At 48.5% G+C, this 12,728-nt stretch overlaps 1 protein-coding gene across 1 annotated transcript in view; it reads left to right on the top strand.

The window, feature by feature from the left end:
* The first annotated feature begins 10,328 nt into the window (after positions 1 to 10,328).
* Positions 10,329 to 12,728, top strand: part of SLC6A2 (solute carrier family 6 member 2) — a 47,753-nt gene continuing 45,353 nt past the window's right edge. Inside the window, exon 1 of the mRNA XM_088027115.1 lies at positions 10,329 to 10,397. Within this exon, the coding sequence (XP_087883241.1) occupies positions 10,329 to 10,397 (69 nt within the window). The remainder of the gene's footprint in view (positions 10,398 to 12,728) is intronic.

Here is a 12,728-nt window from a genome sequence, read left to right on the forward strand (position 1 = left end):
CAGGTGTTAGGTAGGGGATGGTGAGGATGGTGCTCGGGGGTCCCTGCCAAACCTCAGACTCTAGGATGCTCAGATTGGGTCCATTTCCTGCTAATGCCCCAGTGGACTCTCAGAGCCATCAGGAGGGTTTCAGCTTGTCAGGAAAAAGTCAATTCCCTAGGGCTTTTACTTCTAACTTTGTTTGCAGATAGCGAGCCTTTTCCGTCCGGCTCCTCATCCCCGATCCTTTCTGCCTGTAACAATCACATTATTTAATTTAGACGAGTGAAGTTACCTTAGATCAATTATACTTATTTTTCCTGTGTAATTTCTAAAGCTTAATCTCTCCATTCAGGCCCAGCCTGGGGGACAGGTTGTCTAGCAGAGTCCTAAACAATTTCAGCGCTTAATTCAATTGTACTTCTACTGAGGCCCCAGCGGCGAGCATAATTCTTTTATCCTTAAAATGTCTCATTAGCAATAATCTAATAGCACATATTAAAATATAGGTCACCGAGGTGGGCTGCCCAGTAGAAGACTTGTCATAACTTCAAAGGCTGGACAGCTGCCTTGTCCCCACAACACCATACCGCCCCCATCCCAGGCTTCACGCTAAAACAATTCAATGAAAACAGTTTACTTTCTGCAGTTGAAAGTTAAAAACTAACCTTGGCTAGGAAACACAGTTGCTATCTGCTGCCACAGAGTTGGGTGGAGGGAGAGGTTTCTTGCCAACATGACGTAGTGGAAGAGACCTCTGGCCTCAGACGTTTGAGGCCCGGGCCCTTGTCCCAGCTGGAACTCAAACTTGCAGAGCGACCTGGGGGCCTAGCTCTTAGCTCCCTGGCCTCAGTTTCCACACCTGTAAAAGGGGAAGAAAATGGAGTCAGAACCGACGTTCTCTCAACCCTGGCACCGCATGCTCATCTTATCCTGGTATGCCCTGGCGTTTTCCTTGAAATCAACTCACTCTTCTTAATTAAATACATTTGTTTTTAAAAGGAAGCTCAAGTATCAACATGGAAAAATCTCAAGAACATTTGCAGAAAGATTCACGCAAAATGATGGCATTTGTATAAACTTGAAACATGCACAAAATGGGGCGCCTGGGTGGCTCAGCCGTTAAGCGTCTGCCTTCGGCTCAGGTCATGATCCCAGGGTCCTGGGATCGAGCCCCACATCGGGCTCCCTGCTCGCTTCTCCCTCTCCCACTCCTCCGCTTGTGTTCCTGCTCTCACTAACTCTCTCTCTCTCTGTCAAATAAATAAATAAAATCTTAAAAAAAAAACATACACAAAATGATACTTTCTATTGTTTAGACAGGAACAGGGACTCTATGCTGTTAGAGGTCAAGGGAGTGGTTACCTTTGGGGAAGGATGGAGGAGATAGATATTAACTAGGAAGGGGGACAGGGGACTTCTGCGGTGCTGGTCCTTTTTTGTAGTGGTCTGAGTGGTGATTTTATGGATGTATTTATGATGATTAGTGCACTTTTCTCTGTGTGTTAAGCCACACACACACACACACACACACACACACAGAAACAGTTGACCCTTGACCAACACTAACAGCCTACTGGCGATCAGAAGCCTTACTGATACCATCAACAGTCGACTAACACATATTTGCTGGGCTACATGTATTATATACTGTATTCTTACAACAAAGTAAGCTAGAGAAAAGTGTTATTAAGAAAATCCCAAGGAAGAAAAGATATATTCACAGAACTGTACTGTAAAAAATTTGCGTGTAACCAGACCTGCATAATACAAACTTGTCTTGTTAGAGGGTCAGCTATCAAGATAACAATGATTCTAGGGATACGCTATATATATACTTGTGTATAGGCCCATATGTTTCTCTATCTGTCTGTCTGCCCGGTGAAAGCATAGATCCATGCTTGAGAATAATCACCGCTACGTAAGGGCAGTGGTAGGAGGGAGGAGAGGGGCAGGGAACTCAGTCATATTGCTCATGTTTTTGTTTCTTAACAAAAGTCTTTAAAAGTCTTTAAAAAGTCTTGAGATATTTTACGATTTTAAAAATCTTCAAGTTAAAAGTCATAAATAAGAGAGAAACTTGACATCACCATCATAAATGTAAAACCAACGTCAGTGTCATAACTAGATGGTAAATGTAAAAATAAACTGAGAAGAAAATGCCGTCCTTCAACTGCACCGGAAACTGTTTGGGCTGGAAGATGATTCCCCAAGCCCGGCTTCCCTCTGGTGAAAGGGGGATCCGACATACGAGACCAGACTGAAACTTGCTTCTTCAACAGTCAAGGTTAAAGGGACAGGGAAATGGGGGCAGACTCTCCCCCTTTCTGATTCTAGGTCCCTCAAAGCAGAGCTGGCGTGAGCCTCAACCACGGGCCCTCTCCTGGGCTAGCCCGGTCCCTCCGCTTCAGGAAGGGGTGGGGAGGCCCCCCCTAAGCTCTGGCCACCCAGCCTCTAAGTGTTTTGGGGAGCAAGGGGGGTAGGGGGAGGTCCTGTTAGGAGTGGGCTGGAGGACAGGGAGAAAAAACAAGACGGACTATTATTAGCAAAGTGATTAGCCATGACTGGAAGAATTTGGAAAACCTTGAGGAAGAGCGTCCTCCCCTCCCATGGCCCCTTAGCCTTGTGACTGCCTGCGGAGTTGTTAGGCAGATAGGCCCCACATTGGGATCTGTTGCCACAAACCAGGGTAGCACTCACTCAGGCCTCGCAGGGTGGCCGAGTCCATCCCTAACACGGCCCTTTAAACCCCCCCTGTGTTCCCGTGAGCTGGGCTCTGAGGCCCCCGCAGCAGGTGTTTTGGGCTCCAGCCCTGCCCTTGAGCCACACAGAATAGAAGTACAGCCTCCCCTCTCCTATGGCATGTCCCCCCCCCCGCCTTGAGGCAGCCTCCGATGGCATGTCCCCCGCCTTGAGGCTCAGCCCCTCACAAGTCCCCTCCCCGTCACCTCTGCTCCCCACCCAGCACACACGCACACAGAGGGGGTTCAGTGGATGGGTGGGGCCGGGTCTGGGCTGAACAGGAGCTACAGCCCACACCTATCCGTGGGCAGTGCGAACCGGCTACCGAGTGGCCTCACCGCGAGAGTGGCGCATTGCAGAGTCAGTGGGCCTGTTTGTGTGGCCCTTGGAATAAGCCAGAATGGCCTAATGCTGACCTCTCTTGGACTCTGTTAGCACCCGGATCCGGCCGGTCTGCGCCTTCCTTGCCAGCCCCCTCATCTCAGCTTCCCTGTCCCACGTCACATGCCCTCAGAGTGTGCCCAGTCTGAGAAACGCTCCACAGAGGGGCTCTGGGCTGTGGGAAGAGCCCTGGACCCTGCATCAGGAGCCAGGGTCTGGGTTCTTGTTTTGCCACCAACCTGTGTGACTTGGGAGGTGGAAGGGGGCACAAGGAGGCAGCGAGGGGAGGGCTCTTCTTTGAGTCACGGGAGGAGAGGAGGTGAGTGGGCTATAGCACTAAGGAGGGGAGGCTTGGACAGGTGGGAAGGATGGGGGGTAGGGGAGGAGAGAAGGAAAACAGGAGAGAGACAGGGTGGTGGGCGGGGTGGGTGTCAGGGACCAGGGTGGGAGGAAGCGAGCCTTGGGGAGGAAGGAATGGAGAAGACAGTCGCTACTGATAGACAGTGCTGGGGTTCAGACTGTGTCAGCCACAGCCTCCAGACCCCCTGCCACAAAGGGGGCAGGGCCCTGCTGAGATGGGGAGCTCACATGGGGAGGGGGCAGTCAGGAGGTGGGGAGGAAGGGGGAGAAGCTGCGCCACCAGAAGGAACAGCGATCAAGAACGTGTGCCTTGGAGCCAGCCCAGATCTGGTTTCAAATCCCATTTTCTGCCCCATCTTCCCCGTGCGACCATGAACAAGACATCTAACCATTGTTGGCATTAAGCTATAAAATGGGGAGAATGATGGTGAGTATTATGCAAAATAATACTGGTACTTAGAACCAATACATGCTCAGTGAAGGAAGGACTGCCAAAAATGGAGCAAGTATCCATGTGTCTCTAGTATGTGCCAGACACTGCTGAGGCACTTCATCATCCTGATGCTTTCACGCCTTTCGACTACCCTGTGGGGTAAATACTATGATGGGCCCCATCGTATGGAAGAGAAAACAGGTGCGCATCAGCCCAAGGGGGACACAGCTAGGAGGTGACGGGCCAGGATTTGAAGCCCCACTCAGTGTGAAAGTTGAGTGTCACTGCGCTGGCTTATCATATTAAGGAGACTGGAGATCGGCAGTCTCCTAAAAAACCAGAAGGTGGGGTGCCTGGGTGGCTCAGTTGTTTAAACTCAGGTCATGATCTCAGCATCCTGGGATTGAGGGTGTTGTTGGGCTCCCTGCTCAGCGGGGTTTCTGCTTGTCCCTCTGCCTCTGCCCCTCCCCAGCTTGTGGGCTCTCTCTCTCTCTCTCTCAAATAAGTAAATAAAAGCTTTGAAAAAGAAAAACTAGAAGGGGACAGTGATGGTGTTTACCACGAAGAGGGGGAGAAAATCACCGCCCTGAGCCCGGCTCCCTAGGTCCCCTGCCCTTGCCCTAAGCCCACTCAGCTTCCACCGTGGGGGGGCAGGGTACACGACCAGGAGGACATGCTTCCGGCAGCTGTGCTCTGCGTGTGGTCTACGGCCTGAGCTACCATCACTAACTGCCTTCAGGTTCCTGGGCTCAAAGGCAGAGAAGGACCAGCCCAGACCAGAGGCAGCATCTCCAGCCCTTAGCTTCATTGTGAGCCACCTCATGCTGAGGCCTCATGATGATCACCTTGATGAGGGTGCACTTCCCACCTCTGCTCATCCTCTCTACCTGCTCTTGGGAGCTTTATGGCCACTCCTGGTACTTCCAAGACTGTCACCCTGAAGTTGAGCATGAAGCAGCTTTTCTCCCTTCCATGCCCTAGAGGGCACCCGTTCACCCGTCCTCCGCCAGGAAGCGGCTGTGTGCTTTTTGCTAAGTGTGGCCGGAGCAAAAAGGAAGGCGTACCAGTGTGAGAGAAAGAAGGCACTCGGGCCAGGCAAAGCCCGTGTAAATCGCTCCAGCCACGCTCAGCCTGGGACTGTGGTCATGCAACATATCACTGACGTTGGAATTCTATTTTTTAAAAACAGGAATTAAACATGCTATAAACATGCAGATCCCGGGTCCCCACTGCAGATCCACTGAATCCAAATTTCTGGGATGGGACCAAGGAATCTGCGCTTTGAGCCATCTGCTAGACTAGTGTGATCTGCGATCTGGGAAAGTGGCAAAGAGGGCAAGCCTCTAGGAAGAAGCAGTGACCGGGGCGCCTGGGTGGCTTAGTTATTGGGCGTCTGCCTTCGGCTCAGGTCATGATCCCAGGGTCCTGGGATCGAGCCCCGCATCGGGCTCCCTGCTCCGCAGGAAGCCTGCTTCTCCCTCTCCCACTCCCCCTGCTTGTCTTCCCTCTCTCGCTGTGTCTCTCTCTGTCACATAAATAAATAAAATCTTTAAAAAAAAAAAAAACCAGCAGTGAACTTTGGGGACACAGCTGTGGCTGGCATCACGGAGTCCTGATAAACGAGTCTCTTCCAGGAGTGCTCTCAAAGTCCTTGTCATCGGTTCTCTTATTGAACAGGTGTGTTACCCCCATTTTACAGATGGAAAAACTGAGGCTTAGAAACCAAAGTCCCTCAGCATACAAGTCGTGAAGCCAGGCTTTGAACCCACCCAACTTTTTCTGAAAAAAATTTCCCATTCCATACTCATAATTGTTATACCAACCCATATCTGCCATGCCATCCCAGTCCTGGAATGTGAAGTCCGATAAACTTAAAATTCTGGAGAAGATCCCTACAGCAAGAAGTAACCCGTTATGGGATGCCAGACACTGTTCTAAATGTCTTGCATGTATTTATTCCTTTAATCTCCCAGACAGTTCTGTGGGTGGGGACTCTTGCCATCACCATCGTACCCATTTTACAGATGAAGAAACCGAGACACACAGAAAAGCAGAGGAACATGACCAAGATTTCACAGACAGGAAGTGGTGGAACCAGGACTGGAGCTCATGCTGTGTGGCTCTTTAATCTATGCTTTTAGCAAGTTCACTGCTGGGCATCCCCCGGCTGCAGAAAAAGCTAAACTTGGTCAGTTTCCTAGGAATGGATATCAGAGGGCCAGAAGGGGGAGCGGGAAGGAGGTAGGGGTGGCTGTGAAATTGGGTCCATATGTATTACTGGAAAAGAGAGCATGGAGGCCAGCAGGCAGTAATGTTAAGGGATTCCGGGACGGGTTTCATGCGGGAATCTGCAAATCCCCCAAAACTCTATTTAAAATGCTGTGTCTATTAAAGATGGGAAATAGAGGGAGATATGTGCTGTGTTCTTGGACAGAAAGACTGAATACGGGAGAAATGTCAGTGCTCCCCAAACTGATCTATAGAGATTCAGTGTAATCACAACTGAAATTCCAAAGGGATTTTTCAAGGAACCCAGCAAGCTGATTCTGAAATTTGTAAGGAATAGTATTGCCAAGACACTTCCCCTCCCCGCCTTTTTTAAGATTTTATGTATTTATTTGAGAGAAAGAAAGTGAGAGACAGCACAAGCGGGGGAGAGGGAGAAGCAGACTCCCACTGAGCAGGGAGCCCAACGTGGGGCTCAATCCCAGGACCGTGGGATCATGACCTGAGCCCAAAGCAGAGGCTTAACCAACTAAGCCACCCAGGTGCCCCACCAAGACACTCCTGAAGAAAAAGAGCTGGAGAATCTTGCCCTATCAGATAGAAAAGCACATTTTAAAGAAATGCTGTTTGTTTTCCCAGCTTTGTTGAGGTATAATAGACAAAGTTGTATATATTTAAAGTGTATAATGTGTTCATTTGATACACATATACACCCCGATATGGTTACCATAATTAGGTTAATTAACACATCCATCGCCTCACATAGAGTTACCTTTTTCTGCGTGAGTGGTGAGAACAAGTTAGATCTACTCCCTTAGCAAATTTCAAATATGTAATACACTGTGTTAATTATAGTCACCATTCTGTACTTCGGGTCCCCAGCACTTATTCTTCTAGTAACTGGAAGCTGGTACCTAGAAAGCAACGTTAGTTAAAACATTGAAGGGAAGTATGAAGGGGAAAACTGTCAAATTTTAAATTGTAATTGAGGAAAATACCAGGTAAGGAAGGATTTCTTAAACAAAGCATAAATACATAAGCCAAAAGAAAAGTTAAAGTAAGATTACATTAAATTACATGAAAATTAGTAACCTTCATTTATCACAATCACCATAAAGAGAGAAAAGACATAATAAGACCAAGTAAAGATGTTTGCAACATAACTAGCAAATATTCGTGCCCAGAATATTAACAACTTCGGTGCATCAGTAAGAAAAAACAAACAAGGGGCGCCTGGGTGGCTCAGTGGGTAAAGGGTCTGCCTTCGGCTCGGGTCACGATTCCAGGGTCCTGGGATCGAGCCCCGCATCCATCTGGCGGCCTGCTCAGTGGGGAGCCTGCTTCTCCCTCTCCTTCTTCCCCTCCTCCCTGCTCCGGCTCTCTCTCCCCCGCCAAATAAACAAATGAAATATATATATATAAAAAAAGAAAAGACAAACAAGCCAATAGAAAATTATACAAACAAAAATTACACAAACAACATGCTATCATTTTACAGGAGAAAAAGAAACACAACTGGCCAGTATGCATATGAAAAGATGCTCCACATCTTTAGAAGTCAGGAAAATGCCCGTTAAAGTCACATCCAAAAGAGTGGCAAAAATTAAAAGTTTAAATAACACCAAGGGTTAGGGAAGATGTGAAGAAATTGGAAGTGAAGAAATAACTCTGCTGAGGAGAGTTTTAATTGGTACGACCATCTTAGAACATAGTTTGACGTTCCTTGATAAAGCTAAACAAACACATACCCTACAAACCAGCAATCTGCAAAGTATAGAAACTCTAAAAACTCTTGCCTATGTGCAAAGGAGTTGTCTGTACAAATTTTTAAAGGCAGCATTGTTCAAAAATAAAATAACTGGAAGTAATCCAAATGCCATTCAACAGTTGGATGAATATGAATTAGTTATTATTCATAAAATAGAGTGAATATATGCAGTCATGAAAATGAGTGAACTCCACCATCATGGGTGAGTCCCAAAAACATATTCAGCCAAAGAAGTCACAAAAATATCTGTAGTGTGATTCCTTTTATATAAAGTTCAAAGAAGGACAAAATCATGTATTGTTAGGGAAATACTGGTAGGTGGTAAAGGAAGACAGAGAAATGATTAGTTGCTGACGCAGGGTGGTGATTACCTTGGAGTCAGGGAGAGCAGTGAAGGGGTATGTTGAGGGGTACGTTGAGGGAGGGGGATGCAAGGGCTGGTAGGACACAGGAAATTCTCTATTTCTTACCCCACAAGGTGGGTTCTTATACGTTCATGTCATTAATATTATTTAAACTGGAAACTGGTCTTACCTGCTTTATATACTTTTTCTTAAGTATGATAATTTTCACACTAAATTAAAAATGCTGTGTGTATGTGCATATTTCTGGGAGAATCCACATTTTATCAGATTATCTAAGGAGTGCCTGGTCTTCTAACAGAGGGCACCTGGGCATAAAGGTTTCTGGGGGGTCCCCCCTGCTCTGATATTCCCCAGAGGGGCAGAGTCCTCCTCCTATGGAGGAGCGACCGATAAGCCTCCTATGGCTTATCCTGTTCAGCTGATCACAAGTCCCTCTCTCCCGGAGACAGATGCAAACTAAGTGTGAGTGCCCTGTCACCATAACTCATGTGACCACTTTAAGGCCAAAGGATGTATTAAGGTGCTCCTGCAGTGGAGGGAGGGTCCCCCTCCTCCCAAGAGGCAGAATCCCTTTGCCTTGTACCCCCCCTTCCCTTTCTACCTCCCCGCTCCTCTCCTGACCTGCCTTCTTCTTCCTGGGGTTCATCTCCATGTTGCCATTGGACTTGCCCCAGATCTCAAAGCCTGAAACCAGCAGAGCAGGAGTCAGGACCCTGGGTGCTGACTCCCAGCCCAGGGCTGTTTCTGCCACACCACCTGCCCCTACCATTCTCATCCAGCTCCTCTGTCCTTGCCTGATTCCCCTGCCCTGGGGGGGCCACAGGGCTTGGCTGGGCTTGCATTGGCAAGTCCACAAAAGGATGCATTGTTTTATGCTGAATGAGACAGGAGCATGAGAGAGAGGGACAGGATCTGAACTTGTCCCCCAAAGGTCTGGTGCTGGGTAGAGCTTAACCTTCAGAGGCAAGGAGATAGTGGGGAAGGCCCCTCGGAGGCTGTGCAGTAATCCAGGTGAGAGATGGTGGCAGGCCAGGCCCCGTGGAGCTGGGGAGAGGTGAGGCGGCTCCAATCCACAGAGTGTGCAGGAGCATTGGACGTGGAAGTATGAAAAAGAGGAATCAAGGCCAACTCCAAGGTTTTTTGGCTTGAGAAGCTAGAAGGAAGAAGATGCTATCACCCGGAATGAGTGAGAACCAGGAGGAGCACGTCTGTGGGGAGGCCAGGAAGGGGAGCTTAGGAATTTGATTTTGGACACAGTAAGTTCCAGGCACTTTTTATCACCCGTGTAGAGACGTGCAGTCTGTAGTTGGACCCAGGCAGAGGATGTGAATGTGCAGGTCAACGATGATTGGATGTTCTTTAATGCCAGCGCCTGATTGTGGTCCGTTGGGGTAAGAGCTTGGCAGAGAAGAATCTAAGGCCTGAGCCACCTCTGGGTAAGCTGGAAGCCTCGAGGACCAGGGGGCTTTTGCAGGGGATGTTCAGCCTATGGGGGTCTTTTATTGAGGGGTTTTATGCTATCTGTAAATGCAATACGTAAATGCAAAAGTTGTATCAGTGACTGATGACCCCAGGGCAGGTCAGCTACAAGGACATAGGTCTAATGCCCTGGGAAAGAAAGGGAGAAAGAAAGAAGGAAAGAAAGAAAGAAAATGAAAGAAAGAAAAGAAAGAAAGAAAAAGAAAGAAGGGAAAAGAAAAGAAAAAAGAAAAAGAAAAAAAGAAAGAAAGAAAGAAAAGAAAAGAAAAGAAAAGAAAAAAGAAAGAAAAAGAAAGGAAGAAAGAAAGAAAGGGAGAGAGAAAGAAAGGAAGAAAGAGAGGAAGAAAGAGAAAGAAAGAGGGAGGAAGTGAGGGAGAGAGGGAGGGAGAGAGGGAGGGAGGGAGGAGAGAGGAAGGAGGGAGGAAATCTACAGGCAAACCTCTCCTCTTCTCTGGCCATAGTTCCCCCATCAGGGCAATGAAGGCACAGGTTCTGATAGTATCCTCAAGACATCTCCAGTACCCCAGCCCCTTGGACTCCAGGTGTCTTCCAGCGCGTATCGTTTGTGTGTCAGGGTCTTGGCTTCGGCCTGGAGATGTCCAGAGCTGGACTGACAGCACCAGCCATCACCTTGTGCCCATGGCCTGTGTCACCAAGTGCCACCGTAAGTGGAAGTGACGCCTTCCCAGAGATCAAGTTAGCTCTGATAATGCTCCCGCCGTCTGCCCACCCACTTGCCCTCAGGCCACCTGGAAGGGCAGAATGCAAGGTATGGAGAGAGGCCACATGGCCCCATGGCTCTTGGAGCGCAGGGCAGGGAGTCTGGGCCAGAAAGGGAGAGAGACGCCTTCCCCTTCAGTCCAGCCCCAGCCTGGTGTTTCCACTGCTGTCCCCCAGAAGTCTCTGAAAGCACCAGGCGGAACTCTCAGGGCTTGCTGATTGGCCCTCTCTTGGCGTGCAGGAGTGGGGGGATGCCTCCCTCCATCCCTGCAGCAAACACTTCCGGTGCCCCGCCCACACTGTTCCTGCCAATGCAGACCCCACCCCCAGCTTCCTACCGCCAATACCTGGGATGCAGCTAGAAGCCTTTTCCTGGCAACTGGAACATGCTCAGCCCACACAGCCAGGCAGGCTGAAAATGCTGGCAAGTTAGCACCCCGGGCACAGACTTAATGGATAAATACTCCAACTTCCTTCCCCAGGAGTGGGACAACAGAGGCAGGCTCTATGCAGTCTCCCAGAGGTCCCCGACAGGGCTGAACACCAGCTGCCCACAGCTGTAACTGCTCCTTCATGTCCCCTCTGTTGGTTCCTTTCCCTTTCTTGCCTCCCGTCCCTACTCCTATATAAGTGCTTCCAGGAATTGCCTCCTAAATAAACGACTTGAATTCAAATCTTTGTTTCAGATTCCACTTCTGGAGGAATCCAACATAAACAACCCCAACCAAAGACACCAAACCCAACCAATGATTGAGATCTCTTCTAGTTCTGTTTTGTACACATATCTAGAGCACGAGCTATGTGACAGGATATATTGGGCACCGTCCTCGTCCCTAGTAAGGAAGTCACACAGATGACTGTACTAGACAAATAGACAATGCAGTGTAAAGAAGGAGGTGGTTGGGAGGTGGTGGTTATCAGGGAGCTTTACAGTGGAGGTGACATCTGAGGTTTTGAAGGATGAATAGGAGTTCTCCGGGTAGACAAGAAGATGGGGACAGCATAGTTAAAAATCCAGAGGTGTAAAAAGGCACAAGATATCCAGAATACCACTAGTAATTGAGTATCTCCTATGTTGCAAGAGAATAAAGTATATTTTTGGATCAAGTAAAGGGTTTGTAGGGAGAATGAGGAGAGAATTAGAATAGCAAGAGATGCGATTGAATAGACAGGCAGAATCTTGTCTGTACTGCTAAAGGTGTTTAGATAATATCTCGAAAAGATCTGAGGATTTTAAGAAATTGTGCATTATCTTTTTCTGATTGCCTAAGTATCTAATGCTCATTGTAGACAAGTTGGCAGATAAAGAGAAGTATAAAGAAGCAAATAAAATTACCTTAAATCCAGGATTAATGAAATCACATTGGTGTGTTGTCTCTGGGGGGAGAAAGAAGAGTGAGGTGATCAGACTCGAGTTTTAGAAAGAGCTCTGGCAGCTGGTGAACATCATGCGTCTGGAAAGATACTGGACATGAGGCGGTCAGCTGGGAGGCTGTTGCAGTGAGGGGATGGGGATGCTGCCGTGGGTGGGGGAAGGCTGGGGCTTCCTGGGGTGTGCAGAGGTGGGAGACTCAGGACCAGCTGGGTGGGGCAGGGGGTAAAAGTAGAGGAGGGAAATATGATCCCTAGAGAGATTCTGAATATCTCCATCCACCAACTGGGGGAGGCAACAGGGACTGCGAGCCGGGAGACCTGGATCTCATTTCGACTTTGTCATTTCCAACCTGTGAGACCTCAGGCAGGTCCCTTGAATCCTCAGAGCCACAGTTCCCTGACCTGAAAAATGGACAGATGATTTCATTCCTGTCTCCTCACAGGCTTGTCAAGATAGCCCAGGGGTCAAAGGAAATTGACAACCCTGATGGATGGGAACCTGTGACTCTAGGCTCTCCTGAAACTTTGGTTCAGTCCTGCCCCTGACCTTCCTCTGCCTCTCCTCATCAGCCCCCAGAAGGCCAGGGCAGACTCACCATCCACTCACTTTTCCCTTCCTCTCTGCATCCTTCACAGAAGATATTTGTCGTGCTGGTCCCTCTGGCAAAAATGTTCTCAACACCCTCATGCACCACCATGAATGCATTCGGTTTCCATACTAACTGATGCCTTAATATGTTCCAGGTATTAGGAACACAGAGGTATATAGGACAGTCAAGGTCCCTGCCCTCAGGGAGCTCATATGCTACCCAAGAGGAGACATATAATAAACAAATACATCTGTATACTGATGTAATGAAGGGAATAAAATAGGGTGACGTGATAGAGAGTGGGGGTGTAT

Source organism: Eumetopias jubatus, unplaced genomic scaffold, assembly GCF_037043125.1.
Source record: "Eumetopias jubatus isolate StellerSeaLion01/CBP00866 unplaced genomic scaffold, mEumJub1_p1.0 scaffold_10, whole genome shotgun sequence".
Lineage (NCBI taxonomy): Eukaryota > Metazoa > Chordata > Mammalia > Carnivora > Otariidae > Eumetopias > Eumetopias jubatus.